This window comes from Kogia breviceps, chromosome 10, assembly GCF_026419965.1.
Source record: "Kogia breviceps isolate mKogBre1 chromosome 10, mKogBre1 haplotype 1, whole genome shotgun sequence".
Classification (NCBI taxonomy): Eukaryota; Metazoa; Chordata; class Mammalia; order Artiodactyla; family Physeteridae; genus Kogia; species Kogia breviceps.
The window spans coordinates 76,145,447-76,160,594 of record NC_081319.1 but is presented as its reverse complement, the minus strand read 5'-3'; the positions used below and the strand labels follow the sequence as shown (position 1 = coordinate 76,160,594).

The window sequence follows — 15,148 nt, the reverse complement described above, 5'->3', positions numbered from 1 at the left end:
TGTTTAACCCCCATGGTCAATTTGCACCAGACACAGCTGAAACCCAATACAGTACCTATATTCAGCAGAAGCAAAAAGAACAGCTTGGAATGGAGTCAGGGGACGTGGGGCTAGAGTTCATGGACTGGAAGGAGGGGAAGGCTGGAACTCACAGCAAGGACAAACTTCTGGTCAATGTACTTCTTGGCTATGTTTGGCTGGAAATCGGGAGACTCAAGGAAACGTAAGAAAAACTCGTACACGAGCTGCGGGGGGAAAGGAGCATCACTTAGAGGCATTCCCCAAGGACTGGGAGAGCCCCCTTGCTGCAGGGCTCAGAGTGCCCCACTGCCCACAGCCAGGCCCCTGCCCCCTTTGCTCTGGTACCTGGAGATGCGGCCAGGCGGCCTCCAGGGTGGGCTCATCTTCCTCGGGGTCAAACTCGGCCCCAGTGGGATTTGATGAAGGTGGCAGCGTCCGGAAGAGGTTCACTGAAAACTGAGGGGTAGGGAGGGCCCAGGTGAGACTTCTCTGGGCAGGTCTGGGTTTTTGTGGGGCCCCCGTCCCTGCCCGCTTTCCCCTTTCCCTGTGCCTACCATAGTGACGGCCTCAGGGTAAATGGCCTCGGTGACAACATCACGGCTGTGGGTGATGTACTCCACCATTTCGTTGAGCCCCGCCCGCTTCACCTCCTTGAATTTGAGGTCACTGAGTGGGTCTGACACAAAGTCAAAGAGGACGCAGCACTGGCGTAGCTTCTGGATAAACAGCTCCTCCCGCTCCTGGGTTGGTGAGTCTAGGGGCAGATGGGCCATGGTCAGGTCTCCTCTGTGGTCCTTCACTGCTATGCCCTGGCTCACCTCGCAGGGCATTCCCCGATCCCTTCCTGCCACCATCCTGCTCCCCTGACGCCCACCCCCAGCCCCAGCGCAAATCCCCCTCACATTCTCTAGAGCTTCCACCCTCCCCCAAACACCCCCAAACCTCCATTCCACCAACACCCACTGTACCCTAGGTCTGATGCCCCAGCCCCCTTGACCTTTCCCAAGTACCTTTCAGGGCAGGAAGCTTCTGCAGCTCCCGGTTCTTGCTGAGGTTGAAGCGGGAGGAGCTTTGCCGTCGCTCCTTCTTGACAATCTGGGGCCCCCCTGAGTACTTGATTTTGCTGAGCTGTGTGGGGGGTGGCGTGCTGTTGCTGGGACGCTTGTTGGATGATGGCGGCTGCGGTGGAGGCTGCGGTGGAGGCTGCGGCTGGGGCTGGGGCTGGGCCTGATCAAACGAGCAAGTCACTGGAGTGCACTCGCCAAGCTACACTTCCCACCCCAGGCCTGGCCCACCGCCCAGCCCCGGGTCCGTTTATGCCTCTGTGGGCCTGGGCAGCAAGCAGCTGCCTCCTGCCCTGAAGGAGCCAAGACCAGGGTCGGACATAACTTCGGGATGTGGCCCTGGAAGGGAGCGGTCTAGAAGGCGTGTCTCCCAAAGTGATGCCTGCTGCCTGTGCATCAAGAGCCTTCAAAACACTCACTCCCGTTCCTGAACAGGCAAAGCTAATTGATGGACTGACAGTGACAGAAGTCAGACAAGTGGCTCTCCTGCCGGCGAGGGGGTGGCAGCGGTGTGGGTTGGGGAGATGTGGGTGGTGACTGAGAAGGGGCACGAGGACCCTTCTAATGGAAACATTCCGTATCTTGACTGGGTCTGGGAGGTGGTTCACAGCATAAACATATGTAAAAATGCATCGACCAGTACACCGAAGATTATTTTATCATTTACTGAACGTGTGACAGTCTTCAGTTAAAGAAACTCCTTCCCTTATCTCAGCAGTTTAACTACTAGAAATATAGATTAAGCAAAATCCTAAATATAAAAAAAGGCTTTATGCAAAAACACTTTTTATGGTCTTATTTATAATGGCAAAAATATAAATACATGGAAATCATGGAGTTAAAATTATGTTTATGAAAACTATGTACTAAATGTAATCATACGTGGTTCAGCTGGGAAAAATGTTTACACAGTCATAGTAATTTACCCAAAACGGGTGATAAGTATTCTGAGAGGAGGGGAAAAGTCTGCACAGAGGTTTAAGACACTGGGGCCTTAATTTTCCACATTAGGAACTCAAGAGATATCTAAAGCTCACAAATTAAAGGGGAAAAAAAAAGCAGTAAAAGGATCTTATTTGGAGGTATAAAAGTCAATCTTCAAGGAAAGAGTTAGGAGTTGAATGTGGTTGCCACGAAACAACAGGAGAAGAGGGGCCGGTGACAGGAGCTGCCCTGCTCATTACAAGCCTGAGAGTATTATCTGACCTTCTGAACAATGCACCTATTACCACGCTGATAAAAATTAAAAACAAAACAAAAAGCCTAAAACTATGGAATGAGAGAAAATTGCTTCCTATATGCTAAGTTAAATAAGGATAATACAAACCTGTATATACAAAATGAGCTCACCCACATTAAAACAGAACCCAAAATCCAGTTAAGAAAAAGAACAAGTACATTGTGTTCATGACTATCTCCTGTAATGACAGAATGAGACATGACTTTTTCCTATTTTCCTAAATTTTTTACAAGCTGACACTGCTTTTATAATAGAGAAATAGGGAATGCCCTGGCAGTCCCGTGGTTAGGACTCTGTGCTTCCACTGCACAGGGCCTGGGTTCAATCCCTGGTCAGAGAACTAAGATCCTGCAAGCCATGCAGCACAGCCAAAAAAAAAAAAAAAAAAAAAAAAAAACAGGACAATATAATGGAGAAATACAGCTAATTTCCAAAAGTTATTTCTTTACTTCCTCCCAGACACGGGTGTCAGAGCCCCACGAAGCCCATTTTCAGAAGCACACAAACAGGTGTTTGCAGGGCTGTCCACTCACAGGTACTGTCCAGGTAACCCCCTGCTGGGAGAAGGGAGAGGCTGAGCCACAGGACAGCCCTTCCCCCCAACCAGAGAAGAGACTGCAGCAGGACCAGAGGAGTGAGGTCACGTCCAGCTGGGTCCCCACACCACAGGAAAACTGTCCTCCTGTGCTCACACCTGCCATCCCCGCCTCCTCTCCAGCCCCCTCCATAAACTCTTACTTCATAAAATAAGAATGGGAGAATATGAAACTCTCTGGGATAAGGGGCAAGGAGGAAGACAAATGTTATGCTTTGTATGCTCTTGAATTTTTTATAGAAACAATTATGTCAAGCTTGTGACCTATCTGGGGGTCAGAGGCAGGAGAGGAGCGCTGGATCCAGCCCAGGGCAGGCCTTGGGTCCAGTGTAGCTCATTACCGCTTTGGCCATCTGGCCCTCTCCTCCTCCTGAAATGAGCCCCAGACACCAATTTGACTAGGGGAATGCAAAGAAGTGGGGCAAGAGCAGTCATCACACACCTCCCTTGCCATGACTATACTCAACCAGTGTGATTTGTTTGGTTAGACAGTGCAAGGCACCCTGAAGTCTGGGGTCTCTCTTCCTGTATACGGAGGATGGATCACACCTTGGTAGCGGATGAAGGAGAGAGGCAAAAGGCCAGGGGGCCAGGGCCTGGTGTGCATCAGACTCTCCCCATTTCCCTGTCGCAGGAACAACCCAATCCTTGTCTGTGGAGCTTAAGAGTCAAGGGCACAGACTTGAGCCTGACTGCCTGGGTTTGACTACTGGCTCTGCCATTTATTAGCTGAGTAACCTCCAGGAGGTCATTATAGCCTCTCTGTGCCTCATTTGTAAAGTGGGGATGGCAATAGTACTACCTCACAGGGTTGTAATAAGGATTTAAATGAACAGTATATGGCACACAGAAGTGTCTTATAAGCAGTATCTTCTACTATTGTTCTTCTTATTATTATTATTTCCCATCCCTGGATTTTAGGAATACAGCCTGGAAATTCCTGAAACTAGCACACCTCAAATGTTCCTTAGAGTTCATTATCCTTCTTGTTTTAAAATGGGGGAACCCAGGGAATTCCCTGGCAGTCCAGTGGTTAGGACTCCGTGCTTTCACCGCTGTGGGCCCGGGTTCAATCCCTGGGTGGGGAACTAAGATCTCGCGAGCCAAGTGGCGTGGCCAAAAAAATAATAAAATAAAATGGGAGAACCCAAGAAGGCATTGCATCTTTCAAGACCCACATTCTTCCAAAAAGCCTTCTCCAATCACTCCAGGACTTGCATGTCTACCCCCCAGCCTCAACCTTCTGATACTGCTTGTCTGTTCCATTGGCTCTGGGATCATCCCCAGTGACACCTCTTGATCACTTTGCTCATGTGTCACCTCCCCACTAGAAAGCGAGTCCCTTTAAAGCCAGGACCCAGGTTTGTGCCCCTCTGGGTCTCCTCAGCACTGGCACTGGCACCTAACAGGCATTCAGCGAATGACTGGTTATTTGATTGACTGGGTTGGGGGGGGGGGCGGGCAGAGGACGCCAAGCCCAGGCCCATCTCCATAGGTCCCTCCTGTCCTGACTGGGGAGCTTCAGAACAAAGCCCTGCACAGTGGTGGGAGCAGAGTGGGAAGGAGAAACATCAGAGATACTAGGCTGAGGGACTCAGAGGCAACTGAGGAACAAGACTCAGGAAGAATATGTCTCTCTCCATCCTCTCAGATGAGATGCAGGAACCCTGCATCTCCATGAACCTCGCACTGAGGGGACATCCAGAGAAAGGAGGCCTTCTTCCCAAAAAGGGAAAAGCAAGACCTCAATTTTCTCTGCTAACGAGCAGAGGGTTGGACTAGATCAGTAGTCCAAACACTCTCCAAGTAAGGTTTTAAGAAAACAGAGATTGCATAGCTGAAAAGCATAGTTTAAAAAGCCACCCAATGAGTTGATGCCTAAGGTCCCTTCCCCTTCAGGATGGCATTATTGAAGGCTGGGGTGGCCGGAGAGCAGCTGAGCTGGCTTAGGCTGCCCCGCCCCCAGCCCACTGGGCCACCCTGGTTTTATAAGGACCATTGGCTCCCAGGCCCCAGATACAAGGAGCAGCTGAGAGACAGCTGGGCCGGCCAGCAAAGCCCTGGAAACATACTTGTCAGAAGGGAGTATAGGTGTGTGCCAGCAACTCACTTCACGTTCAACCCTTTCTCCTAAAAGCTCTAGCTTCCAGCTTCTCCTTTATTGACCTGGGCTGGAGATGAGAGGCAGCTGCATCCCCAGGAGAACATCCTGCAGCCATCAGAGCACGGGTGGACACGGGCCAAAGGCAAGCTGGTGACCTGCCTGCTCCCACTTCTGAGACTCCACAGTGGCTGTCTCCTCGGCCTGAACAACCGTCTCCTCCCACTTCTAAACTTGCAACAGTATCCAAACTCCAAGAAGCCCTCTTAGATTCAGGCCTCCTGCAACCCAGTGGGGCTTTTTTTAAAAATATAAATTTATTTATTTATTTTTGGCTGCATTGGGTCTTAGCTGCTGCATGCAGGCTTTTCTCTAGTTGCAGTGAGTGGGGGCTACTCTTCGTTGTGGCCCGTGGGCTCTAGAGCGCAAGCTCTGTAATTGTGGCGCACGGGCTTAGTTGCTCCGCCACATGTGGGATCTTCCCGGACCAGGGCTCGAACCCGTGTGCCCTGCACTGGCCGGCGGATTCTCAACCACTGCGCCACCAGGGAAGCCCCTCCAGTGGGGCTTTGAATTTATACACCACCCTCACACTCAGGAGACTGCAACTATACTTGCCCACTCTGAACCAATTCCACTCCAACCTGACCCTAACACAGACACCGGTAACCATTAAACCCATATATTTAAACATAAAGTAGGACGTAGAAATATAATTTAAGCACTATAGAAGGTACTGTAGTAGAAAGATGAAAGATAAAATTATCAGTGAAAAATGCAAAGATTAATGTTATAGCTTTTGCATAATGAATTAACTAGCTGAGTGAAGATCATTTTAGTTTCAAACCCTGAAAATCAGAGAGGCATTCTCTCCTGTATTGACACCTAGAGCGCTGTTGGGTTGGCCAGAGTTTGTCTGGGTTTTTCGTGACAGCTTACAAAAAACCCAAACGAACTTTTTGGCCAACCCCATACCCATTCTTAATTCATTTATTCAATAAACATCATGCTACACACTAGAGATTAAAAGGTGAATAAGACATGGCCTTTGCCCTCAAAGAGCTCACAGTCCAGTGGGCAAGACAGACACGAAAGCGGCCATTAGTACAGGGCAATGCAAAACCAGAGCGCTGCAAAGGATTCAGGAACTCAGAGGGCTGACTGACAAACTCTGTCTGAAGAATTAGGGAAGCCCTCCCTGAAGAGGTGACTTTTGGTTTGGCTCTTAAAGGATAAACACGGGTTTAGGCAAAGAATGGAGAGAGATAAAGCAGTCCAGGTCAATGGGATGACACCAATAAGAGCCCTGAGCCACAAAAGGCTTGTCTGGCTGGAAGATGGAAAGTCCAGAGGGGCTGGAAGAACAGGGCGGGGCCAGCCCAGGAGGCCTGAGGCTGCGTATTTGAATTTGTAAGCAATGAGATGCCAACAGGGGCTTTTAAGTAAAGGACTAATAGGACCAAAAATGTTTTTAGGGTAACAACTCTGGCTACAGTGATGTCAGACTGAAGTGGGGGAGACCAGGGTCGTTTCTTCCTCCCTCTGTCCCTGCTCCCAGAACTCAGGACAGGGCACAGCACATAGAAAAGCCCACAGCACTGAAATGCTTTTTCCAAAGACAGGCCAGGAAAGACCCCTGCCTTGCAGCAGAGTCTGACCTAATCTCTCAAGGCTCCTTTCCATTCTAAGACTCTTCTAGAATCTTAGAACCAGCCATTAAGAACACGAGAGGACTGGCCACAGACCTGGGCTGAATTCCAGCTCTGCTGTTTTACTGCCGAGTAAAAGCTACTTAACATCACGAAGCCTCAGTTTCCTCTGTAAAATGGGGCTGATGATGATAAAAGATGACCTCAGGGACTGATGTAGAGATTAAATGAGAAGATTATAAGATTAAATGCATGCGAAGTACTTAGCACAGTGCTTGGGACAAAGTGTACTGGGTTGGACAGTGTCCCTCCAAAATTCACATCAACCCAACATCTATGAATGTGATCGTATTTGGAAACAGGGTCTTTGCAGATGTAATCAAGTTAAAATGAGGTCATACTGGATTAGGGTGGGCCCTAAATCCAACATGACTGGTGTTCTTATAAGAAGAGGGAAATTTGGACACAGAGACAGAGGCACAGGGGAGAACACTGAGTGAAGACGGAGGCAGAGATTGGAACGATGCTTCTACAAGCCAAGAAGCAGATCACAGAAAGCCACCGAAGCCGGGAGAGAGGCGTGGAAGAGATTCTTCCCTAGAACCTCAGAGGAACATGGCCTGCTGACACCTTGATTTCAGACTTCTGACCTCCACAGCTATGAGAGAATAAATTTCTGGTATTTTAAGCCACCCAAGTCATGGTAATTGGTTATGGTTGTCCTAGGAAACTAATACACAAGTAACTGCTCAATAAAATAAATGCTGGCTGCTATAAATTACTAAGATCAGTTGGAAAGACTGGCAAATGCTTGACATGGGGTAAGTTTGGCTGTAAGAACCCAAAATTCTGGACTAGAAAAAGGGCAAGGGAGGGATTTCCTTGGCGGTCCAGTGGTTAAGACTTTGCCTTCCAATGCAGGGGGTGCGAGTTCGATCCCTGGTTGGGAGCTAAGATTCCCACATGCTTCGCAGCCAAAAAAAAAAAACCAAAAAAACATAAAACAGAAGCAATATTGTAACAAATTCAATAAAGACTTTAAAAATGGTCCACATCAAAAAAAAAGAAAGAAAGAAAAAGGGCAAGAGAAGGACTGTGACAAACAGCTTTTGATGATCTGGGCCTCACAGCCTGGACCCCAACTATTCCATGTCCCACTGTCTGGGGCCACTTGGGTGCATTTCTGCAAAATCATGGAGCAGAATTCCTGCAGCTGCCTCAGACAGGTGAGCCCTGAGCGGCATTTCATAAAACAGAGCCCAAGGTGAATGTGACACTCTCCTTTTCCAGAGGGCGGTGGAGAAATCACAGCAGCTGGTCTCAGCTTATTTCTTAAGCTGCTTGAGCCTTCGTTTTCCTACCTATGAAAGGAGAGGGTTCCTTCCAGGTCTAATTTGAAGTTGGTTTGTTTGCTCATCCATTCACTAATGCATTCACATGCTGGTGCTTCCGGTGGCCAAGCCCTTCGGTGTGAGCAAGAGCCTCTCAGGAGCTAAGTGTTAACACAGGAGACAACTGACACACAATGAATTCCCAAGGAATTGTTTCATTACAGCTGTGGTTAAGCACTGCCGTGGTGATGCTGAGTACCAGGGGCCCTGACCGCGTCCTGGGCATGGGGATGGGGGCAGGTGGTCAAGGAGGGCTGCTTCCAAGAAATGACAGCCAATCTGTCTAGTAACTGAGTGAGCAGGAGAGAGTCAGGCAGAAGGCAGGAGTGGCCCCCCAAGCTATTCCTTTCTGTCCCTTTAAATCCTGTTTCTAAGTCTCTTGCTGCTTTGAGTATCAGTTGTGGGCTCCCGACCACCTTCCCTGTGGGTCCCACACATGTCACGGCTCCTGAAGGGGAGACTGAGCCCAGAGGGTGTGCCCTCCAGAAGCATCTCCTGGTGACCTCCTGTGCACCAAGGGTGTCAACACACAGGTGTGGGGAAGAAGCAAGCTCCTTCCCTCAGAGTTCACAGTCTGGTGGGGAGAAACACATCCGGGAACCAACAGTGCCAGCATTGAGTGACAAGGACTGGCCTAGAGACATGTTCAGATGCCAGTGTATGTGCAGAGGAAGGAGGAATTTCTCTTCTGTGGTCCTCAACTCGCATGTCTGTAAGATGGAGAAAACCTACCCTGCTTCCTCCCATCACTCAAGTGAGAGTAAAATGATGGTTGCAGGTGTGAAAAGTGCTTGGCTCTCTTTGGAGGTGATCGAAACCAGAAGTATCCAGAAAAATCCAAATCCAGAGTTAACCCCAACCAAACACTTTTTTTTTTTTTTTTTTTTTTTTTGTGGTACGCGGGCCTCTCACTGTTGTGGCCTCTCCCGTTGCGGAGCACAGGCTCCGGACGCGCAGGCCCAGCGGCCACGGCTCAGGGGCCCATCCGCTCCGCGGCACGTGGTATCTTCCCAGACCGGGGCACGAACCCGCGTCCCCCGCATCGGTGGGCGGACTCTCAACCACTGCGCCACCAGGGAAGCCCCTAACCAAACACTTTTTCATCGATCTCCTCTCCATGACCCGCCCCCAAGCCACAAGACCTGCCCAGAATTAGACAGCTCCATTTCCTGTTCGCCTCCATCGCTCTGAACAGTTTAGCACAGGAGGGAGGAAGCACAGAAACCAAGGATCACCAGCTTCCGGGTAACACAGGCGCCTGCTCAGCGTGCTCCCAGGACCGTTCAGCATCCAAGCATCCCACTGAGCACACTCCCAAACGTCCATGGACACACTCTGGACTTCCTTAAGTCCCTCCACCCTCCTGTGTGCTCTCTGCTTGCCATTTATTGCTTTACAGCCCTAGATTGCCAAGCTGCACTGACCTCTGCTCATGCCTGTCCTTCAGCAACTCCCATCAGATCGGGACCAAGAGAGGTGGGTCCAGCCCTGCCCGACTCAGGGACATCAGCCACTCCCCACCCCGGCCCCACCCAGAGCTACACTGAAGTCACCCCACTGAGCACCCATGTGCACCCATGTACTTTTCCCTCCTCCCCAGGACTCAGTACCCCTAGCTTTTTGCCCTAAGAGAAAAGGAATTCTCAACACTTTGGTAGACAGAGAACTGACTTCCACAGGAATCCCTGCAGAATCGGAAAAACTGGAGGGCTTATTTGGTCCATAGCCGCCAAAGGGAAAGCCTGCCTGAGGGCAGTCTGGATGGGCTGTCCAGGCCCCTCCCTGGCTATGAAAGTCTCCTTCCCTTCTTTCCCAATAACCTCCGGCCCCCTGAGATCCCTCACCCCACCAGCCATCAAGCAGATGGAACTGGTGCCTGCACCATAACTAGGGCTGTGCCCACGTTCATTACCTCCTCAGAGCTCTCGCCTCCACCATCCTTGCTTGAGCTGCTGGGCTTGGCCGCGCCTTTGGCAAGCTTGGGGGGCTCCTGAAGGGAGAAGACGGGGGTAGAGTTAACAGATGCCAAGGAAGGGAGAGGCCTCATCCTCATCCCTCAGGTCTCTGTTGTAATTCTCCTCTGTCCAGTTGAATCAATCAGTCAATCAGCACCACTGTCAATCAGCACCACTGAGCACCTACCTTAAACCCGGGGCAGTGGGGTGGCAGGCTGGGGTACACAAAGGGAGATTCAGTCCCTCAAAGGCACCCAACGAGTTCAGAATCTGGTTAGGAAGACAACTCTCACACACAATAATTCAGCACGACCATGCTCCTTCACCTCACAAGGCTGTTATATGAGTTAGGGCCTCTGTCAAGTAAGAACCAGGGTGATGAGGCTCAAGAAAAAGCAACATGGAAGAAGCGGCTCAGACTGGCTTCTGACTAAAGCGGGCAGAGGGGGCCTGAGGCACTCATGCTGCAGGGAAGGGAATCACCACTCTCCTCCCGAGGCCATCTGGAAAGACCTGGAAGCCTTTTTTGGATATCAGAAACAGCACCCAGACTAGAAACTGCTACTAGCATAATCAGTGGGGCCCAGGGATGCTAACAGGTATAGGAATCGTCCCAAGAACGGCTCGGTAGACAAGCACAAGGACAGGGATGGGGATAAGGCCCAGAATTGCTATAAAGAATGAGCACTAGTCCCGAAGTCTCCCTTGGGAACCTAGCTGCTGGCTCAGAGCCCTGGCCTGCCCAGCACCTCTTCCTATGCTTTGGGCCAAAAAAAAGCAACTGCCCAGGGAGAGGATGAGGAAAACGTGAAAAAGACTTGGGGATTTAGGTCTGACTGCAAGCGCAACACAAATCATCCATGTGCTGTGGCTGTCACGGCAGCTCATGTGACCTGCCATCCAGTTAACAGACCTGTGCAGAGTGCCTGGCACCAGGGGACGTGGAAGCGCCCCATCCTTGGCACTGATGGGGCCATTCTGGAGGATCTGGTTCAGTCGAGGGCATCACACTTTGGGAGGGACAAAGACAAATGCTAGGTTTTCTTCGGGGAAAATACAACCCATACAGGGAGTAGATTCAAAAGCAGGTCCTGAGAGCAACAGCTGCAGGAACTGGGATAGTTAACAATGGAAGGGAGGAGTCATGGCGGGTGGGGGAGCAAGAGGGATCTTTACGAATAAATGAAGGGCTGCCATGTGGACTAAAGATGCAACTTGTTCTATGTGGATCCAGAGGCCCAAGAGCCACGGGCAGAAGTGGCAGGAAGACAGGCTGAGGCTCCAAACAAGGAAGACTTTTCTCCTGGAGCAGCTGCACAGAAACCAGCTGCCTAGTGAGGCTGTAATCTCCCCAACCCAAGAGCATTCAAGGAGAGGTGCATTCATGCCTCCTCCAAGGCATGATGCAAAAGGGTCCCGAGCCTTAAATGCAGATCGGATTGGAGGACCTTGGAAATCACTTCTAGCTCTGGGATTCTGCGACTTGATAGCACCTGAGCCCCTTCAGTGAGAAGTGTTAAATCCAGTGATTGTGCCCACGGGGGCAAAAGGATTTCAGGGAGAAGAGAGCTCCTCGTAGGCTGGAGCAGGGGGAAGGCTTCGTGGAGGTGGGGGGGAAGGCTTCGTGGAGGTGGGGAGGCAGGAAGCCGTTCCCAGGTGTGGAGCAGCTCCAGGCAGTCAGAGCAGTGGGAAGGAACCCTGTGCTCTGGGTGCTAGGCGCCCTCCCAGTGCCCACTGACCACGCGGGGCACACTCACCCCTTGCCGAGGGGCCAGCGAGTGGTGCAGAGTGTGGGGTGGAGAGGAAAAGGATGAGGGGGGTGCAGGCAGGACGCAACACTGAGGTGACCGTCTGCACACACCCCAGACGTGGGCCTCTTGGACAAAGCTGGCACATCTGCACCCACGTCTCACCTCTCTCCTTGATCGTGAGCTCCTTGTTCCTTTTTGTACCCCTCCACCCACCCTGCAGCACTCAGACATATCTCTCAGGCAATGTGCGGAAGAAAGATCCCGGCTGCCTGGGGGGTGGTGTTGGGGGGTGGGCATGGGAACCAGGCCACCACCCTTGCTCTCTGGCTCCCGCAGAGCAGGTGAAATGCACACACTTCAGCCTAGCCCAGCTGTCCAGTCCTGCATGGCAATGTGGTTTAGAGCCAGCCCTGTGTTCCAGGCCCAGCTCTTACTGGCTATACAATCATGGGCAAGTTAACTAGCCTCGCTGAGCCTGTTTCCTCACCTATTAAGTGCTGACAATCAAAGTACCTAATTCCTTTCATTTCTTTTTTAATTTTTTAATTTTTATTTTTTTCTCTTTTGTCTGTGCCGCACAGCATGCGGAATCTTAGTTCCCCGACCAGGGATCAAACCCTGCCCCCTGCAGTGGAAGCACAGGACGACTGGACTGCCAGGGAAGTATCCCTAATTCCCTTTAGCACAGTGTCTGGCACATGAAAAATGACATGTTAGTCAATGTTATTACTATTATTATGAACAAAAAAAGTGGGAGGGAGCAGAGGCACGCCACCACCCAGGAACCTAAAAGAGAGAAGTCCTAGATCAGAACATGAGGGAAGAGGAAGGATGCAAATCTCCCCACGGATTGACTCAGCACTCATCCATTGAGCACCTACTGTGTACAAGGAGATGCCAAACCAAAATGTAACTTAGTTATTACCTCAAGGGGGAAGAAAAGACTTATCTACAATTAATTCCAGTCTAAGGGAACACAAAAGGGCCATAAGTGACCTACTGAGTACTCTGCAAATCCAGGGGAGGAGGGAGAGCTCACCCCCAACTAAGGGTTCAGGATGGGCTTCAGGGAGGAGGCCATGAGGTTAGGCCAGGCATGGGACCAGCAGAGATGAAGGAGAAAGGGGAGAGGTGATGGATGAGCAATACAGACCCTCCATCCCCCCCTCCTCTCTGCCCCCACCTCTTTTAGGCAAACCCCAGTGACATCGTCAGGACTTGTCAACCACTGAAGGAGGCCAAATGCAACTAGAAATCAAAAGTGGAAAGTTAAACCTTAAAGGGGATCAGAGATGCCTGGCCCCATGCACACCAATCCTTCCCATACTCTTTCCCAACCAAACACTTAACACCTGTGGTCCTAGCAAGTCTTAAGAATTTTTCTTCTTCTTCTCAATCCTCTAGTAGATTAAGGCTTTCTGTGGATGGGACAGTATCTGTTCCATCAGACTAACAACTACAGATCAGTGAGGACCTCACCAGCTTCCCCTGAATTGCATTGCTCTCCACACTCCTTGTAGGAGCCCTTCAGCCCCTGGTGTGGCTGACTTTTGTGTGCATCACCTACAGCTAAGCTGTCCAAACCACCTCAGCATGCCTGCTCCCCAAGGACACAGGGCCTGGGTGGGGCACCCAAACCTGCCCAGCTCAGCACCCAAGGAGGTTCAATGCCTGCTATACCATCACCAACTCAACACTCAGAATCTCAGGCCCTGAGAGGTTATGGGGACAATCCAGAATTAGAGCTGCCTGGCAAATCTCCAACAGCCTCAGGATAGGGAGTTTAACTGATAAGGTCAGAGATGGCAGCCCAGCAACCCAGCCAATCAGAGGGCAAATGAAAGCAAGACACCTCTGGGGTCATAAAGTGGGTGAGCAGAACACCAGGACAGAGCTAGCACTCACCATGAAGGACCAGCCCCGGGAAAGAAGAAGCTGGGGGAGGCTGGAACTGGTATCCTAGCATCCTCTGTGTGAGTCTGTACCTCAAAGGAACCACACCTCTGAGTCAGACATCAGCAACAGCAGTAAACAGAGGGTAGGGAAAGACAAGGATGAAGAAGAGGGGAAGGCAGTTCGGAGGTAGAAGAGGAAGGTGAAAAAAGGCAGCATCAAGAAACGGCCTGTGTCAAGACACCAAGACAAAGGCAAGGGTGTCCAGGGGTGGCTGCCCTGTGGAGTAAGAAGGATAGCTAATCTGATAGTGAGGGCTGATTCCCAATTTGAGGACAGTGTGGCCCAGGAAAGACAGAAACCCAGCACTGGTACAAAAAAGGAAAAATGCAAAGGTTATATCTTCAATTAGGAATAAGGGGAGTAGCCTGCCCGGATTAGGAAAGGTGACTGGTTGAGGATGAAGCTGGGAGTGAGTTGATGCCTGTTAGAGGGGCTTTGGAACAGAGGAGGCCTTTAAGTCAGGAGACCTGATATTACAGCTGGGCCTCCAGCAGGTTGTGTGACCTTGGCCAAGTCCCTTCCCCTGTCCCCCTGTCGGGGCCTCAGTCTCCTCATCTGTATCACTAGGGATTGCAATGAATGCACTCAGACACCCTGACGTTCTGAGGTTCCATCGGCAGAAGGAAGGGCTCAGTCCTGGTTTACAAGTTTGTGTGTGAAGGAAGAACTAGAGGGAGGGGCCTAGGCCAGATTCGGTGGAGGAGAGAGGAGCAGAGCCGTTCTAGGTCAAGGAGCCTGGCAGGGAGGGAGAAGGGGCTGTAGGGGACGGTGGAGAAGGCAGGCCCAGGCCCAGGCCCAGGCGGGTGGGAAGAGGAGGGAAGAGAAGGGGCTGTGCGGGGTTGGAGAGGGGGCTTAGTTCTGGAGGGAGGTGCAGTCTCAGATAAGCGGCTGTCCCAAACGGCAAACGGGTGGGGGATGGGATGGGGAGGGGATGGGGGCAGAAAAGGCAGGGCAGTAACCTGGGAGTGGGGCAGGATCTGGAAGGAGGAGGTTACCCTGGGCCGGGGGTCAGTGGAGGGAGGTGCATGTTGGGGGACTCTACCCCGGATAAGGAAAGGAGCTTTCTCAGCTGCGGCACAGGCTGGGGGTGCGACCAGCAGCCGGGGCGGAGGGCCGGCCCCGGGAGTCCTGCGGGGGCCGGACGGGAGGGTCAGTCTGGGGCTGTCCCGGGCCTGGCTCGGGCCCCTCCCAGAGCTCCGCGCAGGCCCCGAGGCGGAGGCGCGGGGACAAGGGCCACGCTCACCTTCTCCTTCTTCAGTTTATAGGGCATCTCGGCCCGTCCGGACCCGGTCCGGCTCTTGCGGCCCCGCTCCGGCTCCGGCTTTGCTCGGCCGCACTCGGCCCGCTCGGCTTCTCTTCGCCACCGCCTGCGCGCTGCGCCCGGGTCGAGCGGTGTCTGTGCCTCCAATTGGCCCGAACTCTTAC

General features: G+C 51.7%; 1 protein-coding gene across 1 annotated transcript in view; it reads right to left on the bottom strand.

Annotated features, from left to right (window-relative positions):
* PPP2R5D (protein phosphatase 2 regulatory subunit B'delta) overlaps window positions 1–15,148 on the bottom strand; it is a 19,437-nt gene extending 4,289 nt beyond the window's left edge. The window contains exons 1-6 of the mRNA XM_059075660.2: window positions 14,967–15,148; window positions 9,974–10,051; window positions 1,032–1,248; window positions 576–775; window positions 367–477; window positions 153–245 (exon numbers count right to left, since the gene is read on the bottom strand). Of these exons, the coding sequence (XP_058931643.1) occupies window positions 153–245; window positions 367–477; window positions 576–775; window positions 1,032–1,248; window positions 9,974–10,051; window positions 14,967–14,993 (726 nt within the window). The 5' untranslated portion in view covers window positions 14,994–15,148. The remainder of the gene's footprint in view (window positions 1–152; window positions 246–366; window positions 478–575; window positions 776–1,031; window positions 1,249–9,973; window positions 10,052–14,966) is intronic.